The sequence below is a fragment of the Pteronotus mesoamericanus genome, unplaced genomic scaffold (assembly GCF_021234165.1).
Source record: "Pteronotus mesoamericanus isolate MK-2021 breed Mesoamerican mustached bat unplaced genomic scaffold, CSHL_Meso_final scaffold_705, whole genome shotgun sequence".
Taxonomy (NCBI): domain Eukaryota; kingdom Metazoa; phylum Chordata; class Mammalia; order Chiroptera; family Mormoopidae; genus Pteronotus; species Pteronotus mesoamericanus.
This window is the reverse complement of record NW_026555326.1, coordinates 17,819,290-17,831,637: the sequence shown is the minus strand read 5'-3', so window position 1 is coordinate 17,831,637 and position 12,348 is coordinate 17,819,290. Positions and strand designations below refer to the sequence as shown.

At 43.9% G+C, this 12,348-nt stretch overlaps 1 protein-coding gene across 3 annotated transcripts; it reads right to left on the bottom strand.

Moving 5' to 3' along the window:
- Positions 1–4,395: 4,395 nt before the first annotated feature.
- RFX5 (regulatory factor X5) lies at positions 4,396–10,934 on the bottom strand. Of its 3 annotated transcripts, none has more exons than XM_054563061.1 (10): positions 10,763–10,934; positions 9,781–9,909; positions 9,499–9,532; positions 8,993–9,075; positions 8,545–8,664; positions 8,229–8,348; positions 8,006–8,087; positions 7,494–7,695; positions 7,166–7,266; positions 4,396–7,013 (listed from the first exon to the last, which is right to left on the bottom strand). In XM_054563061.1, exons 2-10 carry the CDS (start codon positions 9,894–9,896, stop codon positions 6,033–6,035), a joined length of 1,839 nt encoding a protein of 612 aa, XP_054419036.1. In that variant the 5' UTR covers positions 9,897–9,909; positions 10,763–10,934; the 3' UTR covers positions 4,396–6,032. The 3 variants fall into 3 exon arrangements, with proteins under 3 accessions (XP_054419036.1, XP_054419037.1, XP_054419038.1); XM_054563062.1 differs by lacking the exon at positions 10,763–10,934 and adding an exon at positions 10,145–10,157; XM_054563063.1 differs by lacking the exon at positions 10,763–10,934 and having other exon boundaries at positions 9,499–9,596; positions 9,781–9,934.
- Between the last annotated feature and the right edge of the window lie 1,414 nt (positions 10,935–12,348).

Below are 12,348 nucleotides of genomic sequence, written 5' to 3'. Positions count from 1 at the left end.
CCCCTACTGTGTAATAATACAAACATTACCTTATTTATTCCTCATTAAAACCCAATGAAAAAGATTTTATCCCATTTTATGGAAACTAAGTTTCAGATGGTTGTAATTGTCTTTCAAAATTATTTTACTTCAACTCACAGTAAGAAATGCATTTTATATCATGACCGCTGAAGAACACATAATCATGTCTTCACTGAGCTAAGTTTCATGATTCACCCTTACTATATGCAATGCATTGATACTATTTTTAAAAAATATTTTATTTATTTTTAGAGAGAGGGTAAGGGAGAGAGAAGAGGGAAAGAAACATCAATGTGCAAAAGATATACTGATCAGTTGCCTCTTGCATGCTCCCAACTGGGGACCTGGCCCGCAACCCAGGCATGCGCTCTGACAGAATTGAACCAGTGACCTTTTGGTTCACAGGTCAGCACTCAATCTACTGAGCCACACTAGCCAGGGCTAATATTTTCTATTTTATTTCACTTATTTAAAAAAAAAATCCTCACCGAAGGATTTGATTTTAGAAAGGGACACACACACACACACACACACACACACACACACGCACACCGCCCCCCCCCCCCCCCCCCCCCGCCCCACCGATGTGAGACAGAAACATCACACAAAATGTATAGCCTAGGTATGTACTCTGACAGGATCAACCCCACAACCTTTTGGTGCACAGGACACTCCAGCCAACTTAGCCACCCGGCCAGGGCTATTTCATTTAAAAAGTTTTGCATCTTGTTAAATCAGTTTCACAAACTACTAATAGGATACAATCAATAGGTTGAAAAAAAACTGGTCTGAATTTTCAAAATCATGGAAAGTGGTAAAGCTAAGATTTCAACTAAATTCATGCTTTTTCCAGCAAAAAAAAAAATTCCTCATCAACATTTAATAATGCTTTATTAGTTATGTTATGCTTAGTTTCTTCTCATAGGATGGAGCCAGCATGATGATCCTAGACAAAGAAGTAGACCCACCCAGTACTATAACATGAGACAAAACAGTTACACAACTATATAATGACATTAATTCTCCTGTTTGGTATGTGAGTGAATGTAGCATTTGCTTTGATTTCTAATGCAACTTGCTATCCACAAAAATGGGCAATACATTAAATTTATCTGGGGCTATAGACTAGACTCACAGAGTTTGTCTTAGCTTAATAGCAAAATCTTCAAATTTTAGTAAATTTTAAGTTATTTTTAACTTCACTTATGATAGGGCTAAAATGAAAGATGACGACACCTGGGGAGAAAAGTAATGGGAGTGGGGAACAGGGTTTTGGGGAGAAAATAAGGAATGGTAGGTACAGAGAAAGCAGTAGACAGTCCCCCAAATCTTATTTTAGCCCTTCATCTAATGAACTGAAGATTGCCTTAGCTACAGAATAACTTGTTTCATGTTAGATTTTAAAATAAAATTTTAAAAGAGTACTTAAAAAACTCTGTAATATTCATGTAAATCTCAAAATCATCCACTGGCCTCGTCTCCCAAAGTAAATGGATACATCTCAAACCCAATCATGATAAGGAGAGTATTTCCTTGGATGCTTATGTCAATCCTATTACCAGTGGTTTATTTTTCCATATGTCTATCATCTCTAATGTGTCAGCATCCTTGCCCAGTCCCTCATCCCCTCCCACACGGATAATGGCAACAGATGCCTTGCTGGTTTCTTTTGACTCCAGTTCTCCCATCCTTGCATGCAAGCTTTATACCTTTTATACTGTCATTCAATCAACAGGTAACTGTGATAGTTGTGTGTTCTTCTAGTTTATGTCTCACTGTTGCTTATACACATCCCTCTGCCTAACAGGTCTCTTTGCTGGGTCGTACTCCCATGTCCACCCCCGCACCCCCCAACCTACTGCTTTTCCCGGAATGGTCTTCTGTTTTTCACCTATCTAAAGTCTACTTACCTTAAAGGCTTAACTCAAGCCTACCTTTTCCATGAAGCCTTCACAAATTACTCAGCCCAAAATGATCTCTGAATTTACATTCAGCTCTTATGCAGTAGGGTTAAGTAACTTGATTTGACCTTTTTTTTTTTTAAACCATGTCTTGTGTCTTGCTGTTCTTGCTTTATCAGTTAGACTTGTCCAGCTAACTTCCTACCCACCTCTCCTGGGAAGTCATCCCTGATCCCTGTCTGAGCTGTGTGCTATTCTTCTGGGCTTTCACAGCTCTCTGCTTACTGTTAAGTAACTCACACTGTGCTGTGATCATTACTGACTTGAAAACAGAGCCTAAATCAACTAGCTTCTAGCAAGTGCAAACGCGTAGAACTTAAAAAAAAAAAAAAGGAAATGTAAATATCACAGTAATTGGCTCCTACTTCTGACAGCATGGATGAGAAAGGGCTTTCCCAGTAAAATACAACTAGATCCTGGATAAATTACAGCAAGCATGATATTTAGCACACTGCTGAGCCTGCTAGAAGGGGAAATCAGAAAAAGGAAAAAATTAAATTGAAACCTGTATGAAGGATAGCCAACCAACATGCAGTAGGAAAAGCAGGTTTGCAGTAGGACAAACACCAATACCAGTATTGCGAACAGACGCTAACCCTTGGGCTGAGCCAAGGAAGGGGAGAAAACCTGGCATTCCTGAATTAAACTGGGACTCTTGAAGGGGCTAACACAGTCCCTGAGCAGGAGCACCCTTTGGCTCCTGGCAGAAGCAAATGCAAATTCCTCTCTGGAGGAAGGTACCCACCATTTAGGCCCTCTGAATTCCTATATATTAAGCTTAACAAAATATAAGCTTGAAACCCAAGAACATAAAATATATGAGGAAACAAGCTACCACAGGCAAAACAAAACAGATTTTAGACACCCAAGGTAAGTTACAGAATATAAAAATAACAATTAACAATCCCAACAAATTTCAAAGAACCGGTATCCCAAAGACCACATTCTCTGAGCACAAATGATAAAGCTGAAAATATCAAAAAGATAAATTCTTAAATACCCAGACACTTGGAAATGAAAAAACTTTTTGAAATAATTCATGAATCAAAACAGTCATAAGGGTAAGTTCAATGCTCTTAGAATTAAATAATAATTAAATTAGTTTACAACAGGAAAACTTGGGGAATGTAGAGAAGCAGGTGCTTAAAAACATACACTAGAAAAAAAAGCTTGACAAATAATTAGGTGTCAAAATTAAGATGTTTTAAGATTAAAATCTAAAGAAATCTGAAAAATACTATAAAAGAATCCATAATTAATAAAATGGTAAACAAATACAGAAGGAAGAGGATCAACAAAGCCCAAAGTAGTAACTAATGGTAGACAAGTAAAATAACAAATTTCTGGTGCAACTGATCAAAGGAAAGAAAAAGCACTAGTAGAAATGAAAAGAAGGACAAGACTACATGGAGCAGAGGCAAAAACAAAATACAAGAAATTTCATTAAAAAAAAGACATAAAATGCACAAAATTCTAGAAATACACTTTTCCTAAATTGATGCGAGAAGATACGGAGCCCTGGCTGGTGTGGCTCAGTGGATTCAGCACTGGCCTGTGAACCAAAGTCACCTGTTGGATTCCTGTTCAGAGCACATACTTGGGTTGCAGGCCAGGTCCCCAGTAGGGGGCGTGCTAGAGGAAACTGATTGATGTATCTCCCCCAAATCGATGTTTCTTTCCCTCTCTAAAAAATACCGTATTTTGCTGTGTATAATGCGCATCTTTTTGCCCAAATTTTTGAGGGAAACATAAGGATGTGCATTATACATGGGCATAATGATTAAATGCCATGGGAATGATCCCACGTATAATACACAACAAAAATGTGGGTGCGCATTTTACATGGCAAAATACAGTAAATTAAAAAAAGGATTTAAAGAAATACGAAGTCCAAATAACCTATAATTATTAAAGAGATTGAATCAATAAACTTTTTCCTACAAATGTAAGTCAGGCTCAGATGGCTTAATAGGTGAGTTTTACCAAATCTTCAAGGGACAGTTCATTTCAATCTGATGTAAACTCTTCCAAAGAATAAGACAGGAGAAAATAGTCCCCAATGCACATGGTATACAGACTAAAGAAGCATCTTAGAAAATTTTTTAGAAATCTTGCAGAAAAACAAAGGCACTAACATATATAAGAATATTCATAGCAGCATTGTTTGTAACAGCAAAAAATTGGAAATAATCCAAAGTCCATTGATAGGTGAATGGATGAGTAACATGTGGTTTATGTGCTTGAAGAAAATGAATGATCATAGCTACCTACAATATGGATAAATCTTGGAAATAATATGAAGTGGAAAAAAGCAACCTATAGGGTACTATTAGAGTATAAAATTTTCATAAAGCTAAAGGCAAAACAACATTTTTAAAGGATATACATATATATATTAGGTAACAGACAATTAAGGACAGTAGTTGCATCTAGGGAGAGGTAGGATGTAGGGTATGGGAGGAACACAAGAAAGTCAATGATATTTCTAATGTTTTAATGTATAAGTTGGGCGATGGGTCATAGGTAGTCATTTAATTATTATGCTTCATAATTTATTCATGTTAAATATATTCTTTATAGATATCAAATATTACACATTATAATTTTTAAAAATCTGCCATGGTGGAAATAAATGTCTCCCTGAAAGAAAATCTGTATTTCTTGGGAAGAACCAAGATTCCCTGACAGAAAACTACCCTACATAGAAGACAAAGTAGGTCCTCGATAAATATTGGTTGGTTTACTTCTTTTCCCAAAGATCCACCTGGAGGGTCTGGATTCCCTTCCTATTGGTACTCTCTGCTATGCAGCGCCACCTCGTTCCATACAGCTACCCTAAACCCCACAATCCTGGCTTGTCCTGATGTGTAAGAGACTGACACCTGGTGGATACAGAAAGAATTTAATAAAATGACTAGGAGTAAATCTTAACTGTTTAGTAAAAGTGGCAGTAAGGTGGGAGACAGGGAAGCAGAAATGAGGAGAAAGTCAAGTTCAGAAATAGGAAAAGGAAGGACCTCCATCTCTGAGCCATAGGTGGAAAAAAGGGGGTGGGGTGGGATTGTCATCTAAACGAGACTAAGGAGATAGTCCATAAAAGATAGTGACTTCCCTCTCATTCCTTCTGAGACCAGAGTAACAAGAGTTACAGCTGCACTAAGAAAAATGCAAGACTATGAGGAAAAAGACAGGTACGGCTGATCTCAACCAAAAACCACATGTACTTCATAGTAGTGGCCAGGTGCCAGCTGCCTCCCCAGAACTCCCAGTCTGTAAGGATACTCCCACCCTTTATTCCACAGGTGTATTCCCTGATGTAGAATAAGCAAATTAGCATACACCATCCCTGCTGGCCACAAGGATTGGTTAGGGGTGGACATGTGACACAAGCTGTCTTAATCAGAGTGAATCACAGGGTTTTTGCTAGGAGTCCTGGCGACAAAGATGCCCTCTGTTTCTGGTTGGACTTAAATGAGGAAACATTGTAATTCTAGGAGTGCTGGCGGAGTCAAGGCAGCCCAGGGTTCCGAAGATCTTACAGAAGGTAGAACAGCAGAGGAGGGAAGGCATAGGGGAAGTCAGTCGGGTATATGGAGGCATACAGAGCCACCGGATCAGCTTTACCTGGAGCCAGCACTACCTCTGGACTTTACAAGGACACGGGCCAGTAAATTTTTATTTTTAAGTCAGTTAAGAGTTAGATTTACTATGACTTAAGACCAAGAGATTCCTAACCTGTAACTTTATCATACCATTACATTCCTGTCTTCCCACAGGATAGCACAGGGATCCAGGTAAGGTCACTACAGATTAGTGTCTCTGAAGCCAAGGGTATTGAGCTGAAAAGGTCACAGGTAGGAAGCAGGTACTGTCTAAGACAGGATGCCTCGGCTGTCTATGGCTGTCTATACAAAAGAGCATGAATTCCCTTTGGAAAACAAGAGCCAGAGGAAAAGCGAGTGAGGTGAGGGGCTTCTATGAGGCAGGCAGGCAAGAGTTAGTTGGAGGTGAATATACATCTGGATATAAGCACTCTTCTCCACATACCTATCATTGGGGTATTGCTTTGGGTTCTTTCTGCTCATGGGATGAAGAACTTTGAAGTGTATGCCCCTTCAAATCTTTATTACCCTGTGCTGCAGTGTCTACCTCTCCCTTTTCCAAATGAAGAGCCTCCTTTTGGCTTCTACTGCCCCTGATGACACTCACTTTTGGGGTGACAAGAGGAAATTTTTCTCCTTTGGCATGGCGGGAACTGGGGCCCCTTCCTCCTTTGGAAGCAGCACCCTCTTCCTGACTTTGGGCAAGCACCATCCCCTTCTCCGCCTTTCCCATTGGCCCTGGCCCCTCTGACCCTCCAGCTGAGTTGCCTTCCCCTCCAGAGGCCCATGTCTCCCGGGCTAACCTTGAGGACTGGGCAGAGTCCATGGCAGCTGCTGACTTGTCAGGGGGAGAAATCCTTTCCCTATTTCCACCTGATTTTTTTCGAGGGCGCCCCCGTTTCCTTTTGGCATCACTTCCTGTATCCTCTATATCCTGCTTTGCTGCTTTAGCTGGTGGGTCCTGCCCACTGGCTTCACTCATAGGTACTTCGGCTGTCCTCTTGACACCCTTGTCATGAGGTCCTGGGTCACCACCTATGCCTACCTCCCTGCTTTCTGTGCCCTGTGGCTGAGTGAGCCCCCCAGGGGGAGCCTGCCCAGGTCCAGGTCCAGGCAAAGCCGGGACAGTTGGTAAGATCATATTAATGATGGGCACAGCTGCCTGGGATCCCCTAATCCTACTGGACACAGGCAGCGCAGTCAATTTCAGGGTGCCTGAAGGAAGCTTGGGGGCCACGATGGTTGGAGAGACGGAGATTTGCGGAATAAGTGAGCGAGGGGCCCGGGGGAGGAGCAGAGGCAGCCGGGCCACCAGGGCATTAACCTGAGGGTTATTGGCTGCTGGGGCTGGACTCTCTACTATGTTCTTCTTCCGCTCGCTGCGTGCTGGAGGACCAGCCCCAGCTCGGGGATCCAGCTCCTGTGGAGGCTAAGAAGTAAAGAGAGGAACACAATAAATGGGAAGACTGCACACTGGAGGAAACATAAGCACAGGAGGTGAAAAAGAATGAGACCCATGGGGGAAGGGTATATTAAGCCCCGAGGCTAGGGCAGCAAGGTCAGGGGCATCAACTTTCTTACCTGGGTCGACCTCTCTGGTTTCTTATGGGCTCCACCCTCTAGGTTCTCTGCACCATTCTTAGATTTAGATGACCGTTCCCGAGGGGCATGTTCGTCCTCTTCTGTGGAAGCGCCAGAAAAGGTAGTAAGGTGAAGAGGGAATGGAATGGGAAGTGTGGCAATTCTGACTGGTAGAGGGTAAGGGAAAGAAGGTGGCTTAAGGCATGTTCTAGAAGGGTCTCTAGGATTAAAAGGCAAATCCAAGGTGTCTCTATCCTAGTATGTGGGAGGACTTTTAAAGTTGAAAGTGGCAGAGGGTTTCTCGGGACATAGGACAGGGTCCACCCACCAGCAAGCCCCATGGCTTTGAGCACATGGGCATGTGGAGATCGGGCAGAGATGAGATGATGCTGTAGCAGGAAGCGGGCGACCTCAACGATGGAACTGAAGGACCGTTTCAGAATTCGCTCAGCCCAGTCACAGGTCAGGGCACAGGCTGCCTCAACCAGTTCATCCCGAGGTGCTGGGGTTACTTCTGGGCCCATTTCTGGCTGCAGCGGGGAGGGAAAGGCCTCATAATCCTCCAAACTAAAGGAACTTTGGCCCCTCTTTAACATCCAATGTTGACTGCAGTAATACCAGACTGGAGATGGGAGTGGCCTGTACCATCCTGTCCCAGAAACTCACATGTTCTCTTCATCCTCTGCCTCAGCCACAGGGTGGGCAGAAGGGCATATCCTATATACCCAGAAGCTATGTGCAGAATCACCTAGGCTGCGTCAGTCCTCAAAACATGTCCCAAAGACCTCTGACTTCTACCTTGGAGAAAAGAGTGCAATCACAGGGTTGTTTGTTACTTACACTCTCAGAGCCCTTTAAGTCAAGGCCAGGCAAGGGTGGCATAGACACCAAGGTCTTTCTTCGTATGCCACTGTAGCAGTATCTGATGTGATTTAAGGAGAAACCAACATATGGGGCTCTCCAAGCCCCTTAGGAAGGCTGGGCTCTTTCCACTCCTGGCTCTCCACATCCGTAAGTTTTCCTCCCCAGGTCCTCCAGCCCCAACCTCTCCAGTCAAGGATACTTGGACTGCCCCCGGCCACCAAGCCTTCGGGCCTTGATGTCAGGGAAGATCTCTCTGATGATTTTGCCAAAGTTGGCTGTGCTGAGTGGGCGGCAACAAGCAAGGCTCTCACAATATTTCCTGGTTGGGGGGGGGGGGCGCAGAATGAGAAGATACTCAGAGAAGGAGATCATGGGTGGGTTCAGAGGGTCCCTGGGGATCAAATTTGGGAAAGCCTTTTTAAGAAGTTAGGCTCTATCAAGGCAGGGAGCTCTCCAGGGGTAAGGGGTAGTCCTATGCCCACCAACCTACCCTTCCACTCCCCGCATCCACCCACCGATAGGCATCATAAACACTTTGCTTTGGCAGACAGGTGTCAGTATGCTCTTCTAGGTGGTTGCGGATCCACCTGTAGGCATACATGTACTCCTCATTGCTGAGTGTACTTGGCTCTGAGCTGCAAGAGAGTAAAAGAGAAAACCATTACTAAATACCCATAGTTGTCCTGGTTCTATCCAGGCGACCACTTCAGTAATGCTGGACCAAATCACTCCACTCAGAATCTACCTCTCTCTGGTAAATCAGTGTAGGCCAGGGACTTTTCTTCTTGATCAAGTACAGCCGTTATGAGTATTCCTATTCACCCGCCCTTTCCCAGTGAACCTTTAAGAATCAGAGCCTCTCAAACTGCATCAAGAACCAAGGTGCCAAATAAAACGATCAGTTTATTAAAAAAAAAAAAAATTCAGAATCTCTGACATCTAAAAGTCCAGCACCAAACATACCTTTTGTCTCCAGTACTGGGCCCTGAGGGGAGCTGAAGGTAGAGATACAGCTTGTCATTGTCTGAGAATTTCTGTACATCTTGCTGAGGTAGGGAAGAACAGAGGCAGGAGAAATGTAAGGCCAAGAAGGACCCAAGGTACGACCCTCTGATCCTTACCAAAAAGTCTAGCTGACTTAGAGACTGTCAAGACTGAAAAAAGACCTTAAAATGATTTGAGGCTGGGTGCTCACTGTGCTCTGAGGAGACCTTGTAGGCTACGTGGTTGACGGGGGAACACAGGGGATTGGCTCTGAATTTATTTCTCTGGGCTTCCACAGGACAGGTCACAGAGAGATGAAGTGAGGTGCTCAAGGTCAAACTGTTAGTATGTTGCAAAGCCAATTATCTTCTGACAGGGTAGACAATACCTTCTCTTCCACGAAACCCTTCATTTACTCATGTCCTCACCATCCTCATCCCCCACTAATTCAATCTCTCTATTGTCCTCTTCCCCAAAATACGTACCAAAATTCCCTCTACTTTGTTCTGCACGGCCTTACTGTGGAAAAGAGGAGAAAGCCAGAGGTCAGACACAAGATTTTTCCCCATTCTGTGTCTGATTTCTAGGGAGAGGAAGAGGACTCAAATGCCTGGCAGGTGCTCAAGAACTGCTACCATGGGAAGAATCTCTCCCTGGTCAGATGCACTTGCTCAGGGAGAGGCAGTTCATCTACAGAGGAAGCGCGGTAGTAGAGGGATCTTTACCCAGGTGTGGAACAATATTTGGAGGTGGTGATGAGTACTTACGAAATGGTACCTCGGAGCCTCTGAAGAAGGGTGGTGGGTTCCCCTGCCTCAGCACTACTGGAGGGGGCCCTTCCCGCTGTCTTTGGGCTCTTAGCATCAGGTTCATCTTCTGCCATCCTGGCATGAGGGCTAGAGTTGACGGGGGACAGGACATGAAGATTTAACTTCCCTTCCCCCAGAGACCCCAGGGCACTCATCTCTCTACTCAGAAGAAGAAACAGAAACAGAAAGACAGCCTCCGAATTTCTTCAGTGGTCTTTTCCTCACCACGTGCCTTCTCCAAAAATTAAAAATTATTCCATTACTTCTCCAGGCCCATATATACCCCCAAAGATCTTTGCCATCTCCATTCTATCTGCCCCACCTTCCTGCAGTCTCTCCTATATGTGGAAAACTGTAAAGGAAGAGATAGGGGAATTAGGAATCCACGTAAGAAATTTTCATTTCTGATCCTGTTCTCACACTGCCCTCTCCTCCCTCAAAAACAACCACCACAAAACAAAGTTATCTAATTCTCTTAATATACGCTCACCGTTGAAATTTGCCTGGGAGGTCAGAAAGGATAAGAGCATGTTCTGCCCTTCTAGGTTGGGGAAAAAAACTGGGCCCAAGTTCTCATTACTTAATCTTGCCACTGCTTCACCCGCCGCTCCCCCTCCCCATGTCGCCGGTCCCTACGTCATCTCCCTCAACATCCCATCCGGATGCGCGCCCCTACCTCCCGCCCTTCCCCCTCCATTCAATCCCGGTTGCTGAGAAGTAGAGGGTTCAGGGGAGCGGAACTCCTGGGCTGGACGTAGGAAACCCGGTTGGGGAAATGAGGTCCCAGATTCGGGGCACGTGCACATAGGTGAAGAAGCTGTTGAAAATACAGCTAAAATCTTTTTCGGCTCTCCTCCCAACTCCTATTGCCCCCTCCCACCTTTGAACAGTCACCTTCCCACACAAGCAAAAATAAAGGTAAGGGAGAAAGAGAAACTACCTCGTAGCCACCTTCGCTCCAGCCCAGCCCCACGGTCCTGGCCCGGCGGGTTTGCGCGTTGCTTTATTTTCTTTTTTCTGAATGGCTGGAATAGCCCCGATCTGCCTAGATACTCCGACGGCCTGCTCTCTCAGTGGTCATTGCTGCCACCGGGAGAGAGAAGGCGCCGAGCTCTCACAGGCGGCAGAAAAAGTCTGCCTGGTAACAGGATCTGATTGGTCAACAGGGGAGGGAAAATCCAAAATTGGTCTTATTTGAGTCAAGAGGGGGAAGTCCGGGTTAGGTTTCGGTTAAAACTGGGGTCGGTTGGGACTGCCGGTCCCAAGAGCTTCTTTTCTTAAAGGGACCGCAGGAGGAAAGACCAGGAGTCTGGATGCCTTTCGAACTTCCTTTTCTTTTTGTCTCTCCTTCCGTGTTTCAGTTTTGCCTTCGGTCGTCAGAGCTACTGGAAGAAAAGAACCAATGGATAATAAAAATAACTGGAAAATTATAGGTAGTAGTGATGGAAGTTCGCTGTAAGCTCACGTAACCCTCCTTTCATGAAAAACATGTTGAACCATTTCTCTCCCTCACCCCAACCACCATATATATACAAGCACTCACAACAAACCTACCAACAGGCTCACTGTCCTCATGATGGTGATGAGGGGGAGGGCTGAAAACCTCAGCAGCTGTACTACAAAAGCTGAATTGTATGCTAAAATGCTCTTACTGTTTCTTGGTTTCCCGTCTGTACTTCATTTCCTTACAAAGAGTTGCTAATGTATTTGCAGCCCCATAATGCTGCACTAATGAGCACTAGAATTTTGGCTGTCCCTGCCCATACCAACCTTCCTCCCCCACCCCCTTGCTGAATGGGAGAGAGAGAAATGATTTGTCGTTCCACTTACTGATGCATTCACTGGTTGATTTTTAAAAAAAAAAATTATTAGAGAGAGAAACATTGATTTGTTGTTCCACTTATTTATGCATTTATTGGTTGCTTTTTGTATATTCCCTGACTGGCAACCCTGGCATATAGAAACAAAGCTTTAACCAACTGAAATGTCTGGCCAGGGCTCACGTGAGCCCTTTACTCTCACAGAACTTTGTCCTGAATAGGTCATGGGTTCTTAACCCTCTTAGTTAAGGCTTTTTAGGTCATGAATCAGATGAAAGCAATGAACTGTGAAAGCTAATAAAGGAAATTTCATATATAATTGGAGACTGGACTGTTGCTGGAGGGAGCTGTCTTACCCTACCACTCATTGTCAATTACTCCAAATAGGAATAGATGACCTTGCATCTACAAATGAGAGGTGTTTTACTCTACTATGCTGAAGGGGTAAGGATGGTTTTCTTCTAACCCAGCAACAAGCCCGGCCAATGGAAAAAATGCAGCTCAGCCAATGAGAAGCCATTGTCACCCTCCAATGAACTTCCATTTTTCTTTTCTAATGACATCCTTGACCCGCCTCATTTCTATAAGACTTTGATTAAAATTTTTTTTCAATTATTTAGCCTCCATGTAGTTGTGTGTTTTTCAATTTTTTTCTTGTAATTGATTTCTAGTTTAATAGTATTGTGGTCAGAGAAGATGCTTGATA

Coding starts and splice junctions, on each gene's coding strand:
- RFX5 (XM_054563063.1), bottom strand. CDS start 9,934: ATGTCCTGTCCCCCGTCAACTCTAGCCCTCATGCCAGGATGGCAGAAG. Junction 7,696..8,005: donor ACTTAAAGGGCTCTGAGAGT/GTAAGTAACAAA, acceptor TCCCCGCTGCAG/CCAGAAATGGGCCCAGAAGT. Junction 7,267..7,493: donor CAAAGCCATGGGGCTTGCTG/GTGGGTGGACCC, acceptor GCGCTTCCACAG/AAGAGGACGAACATGCCCCT.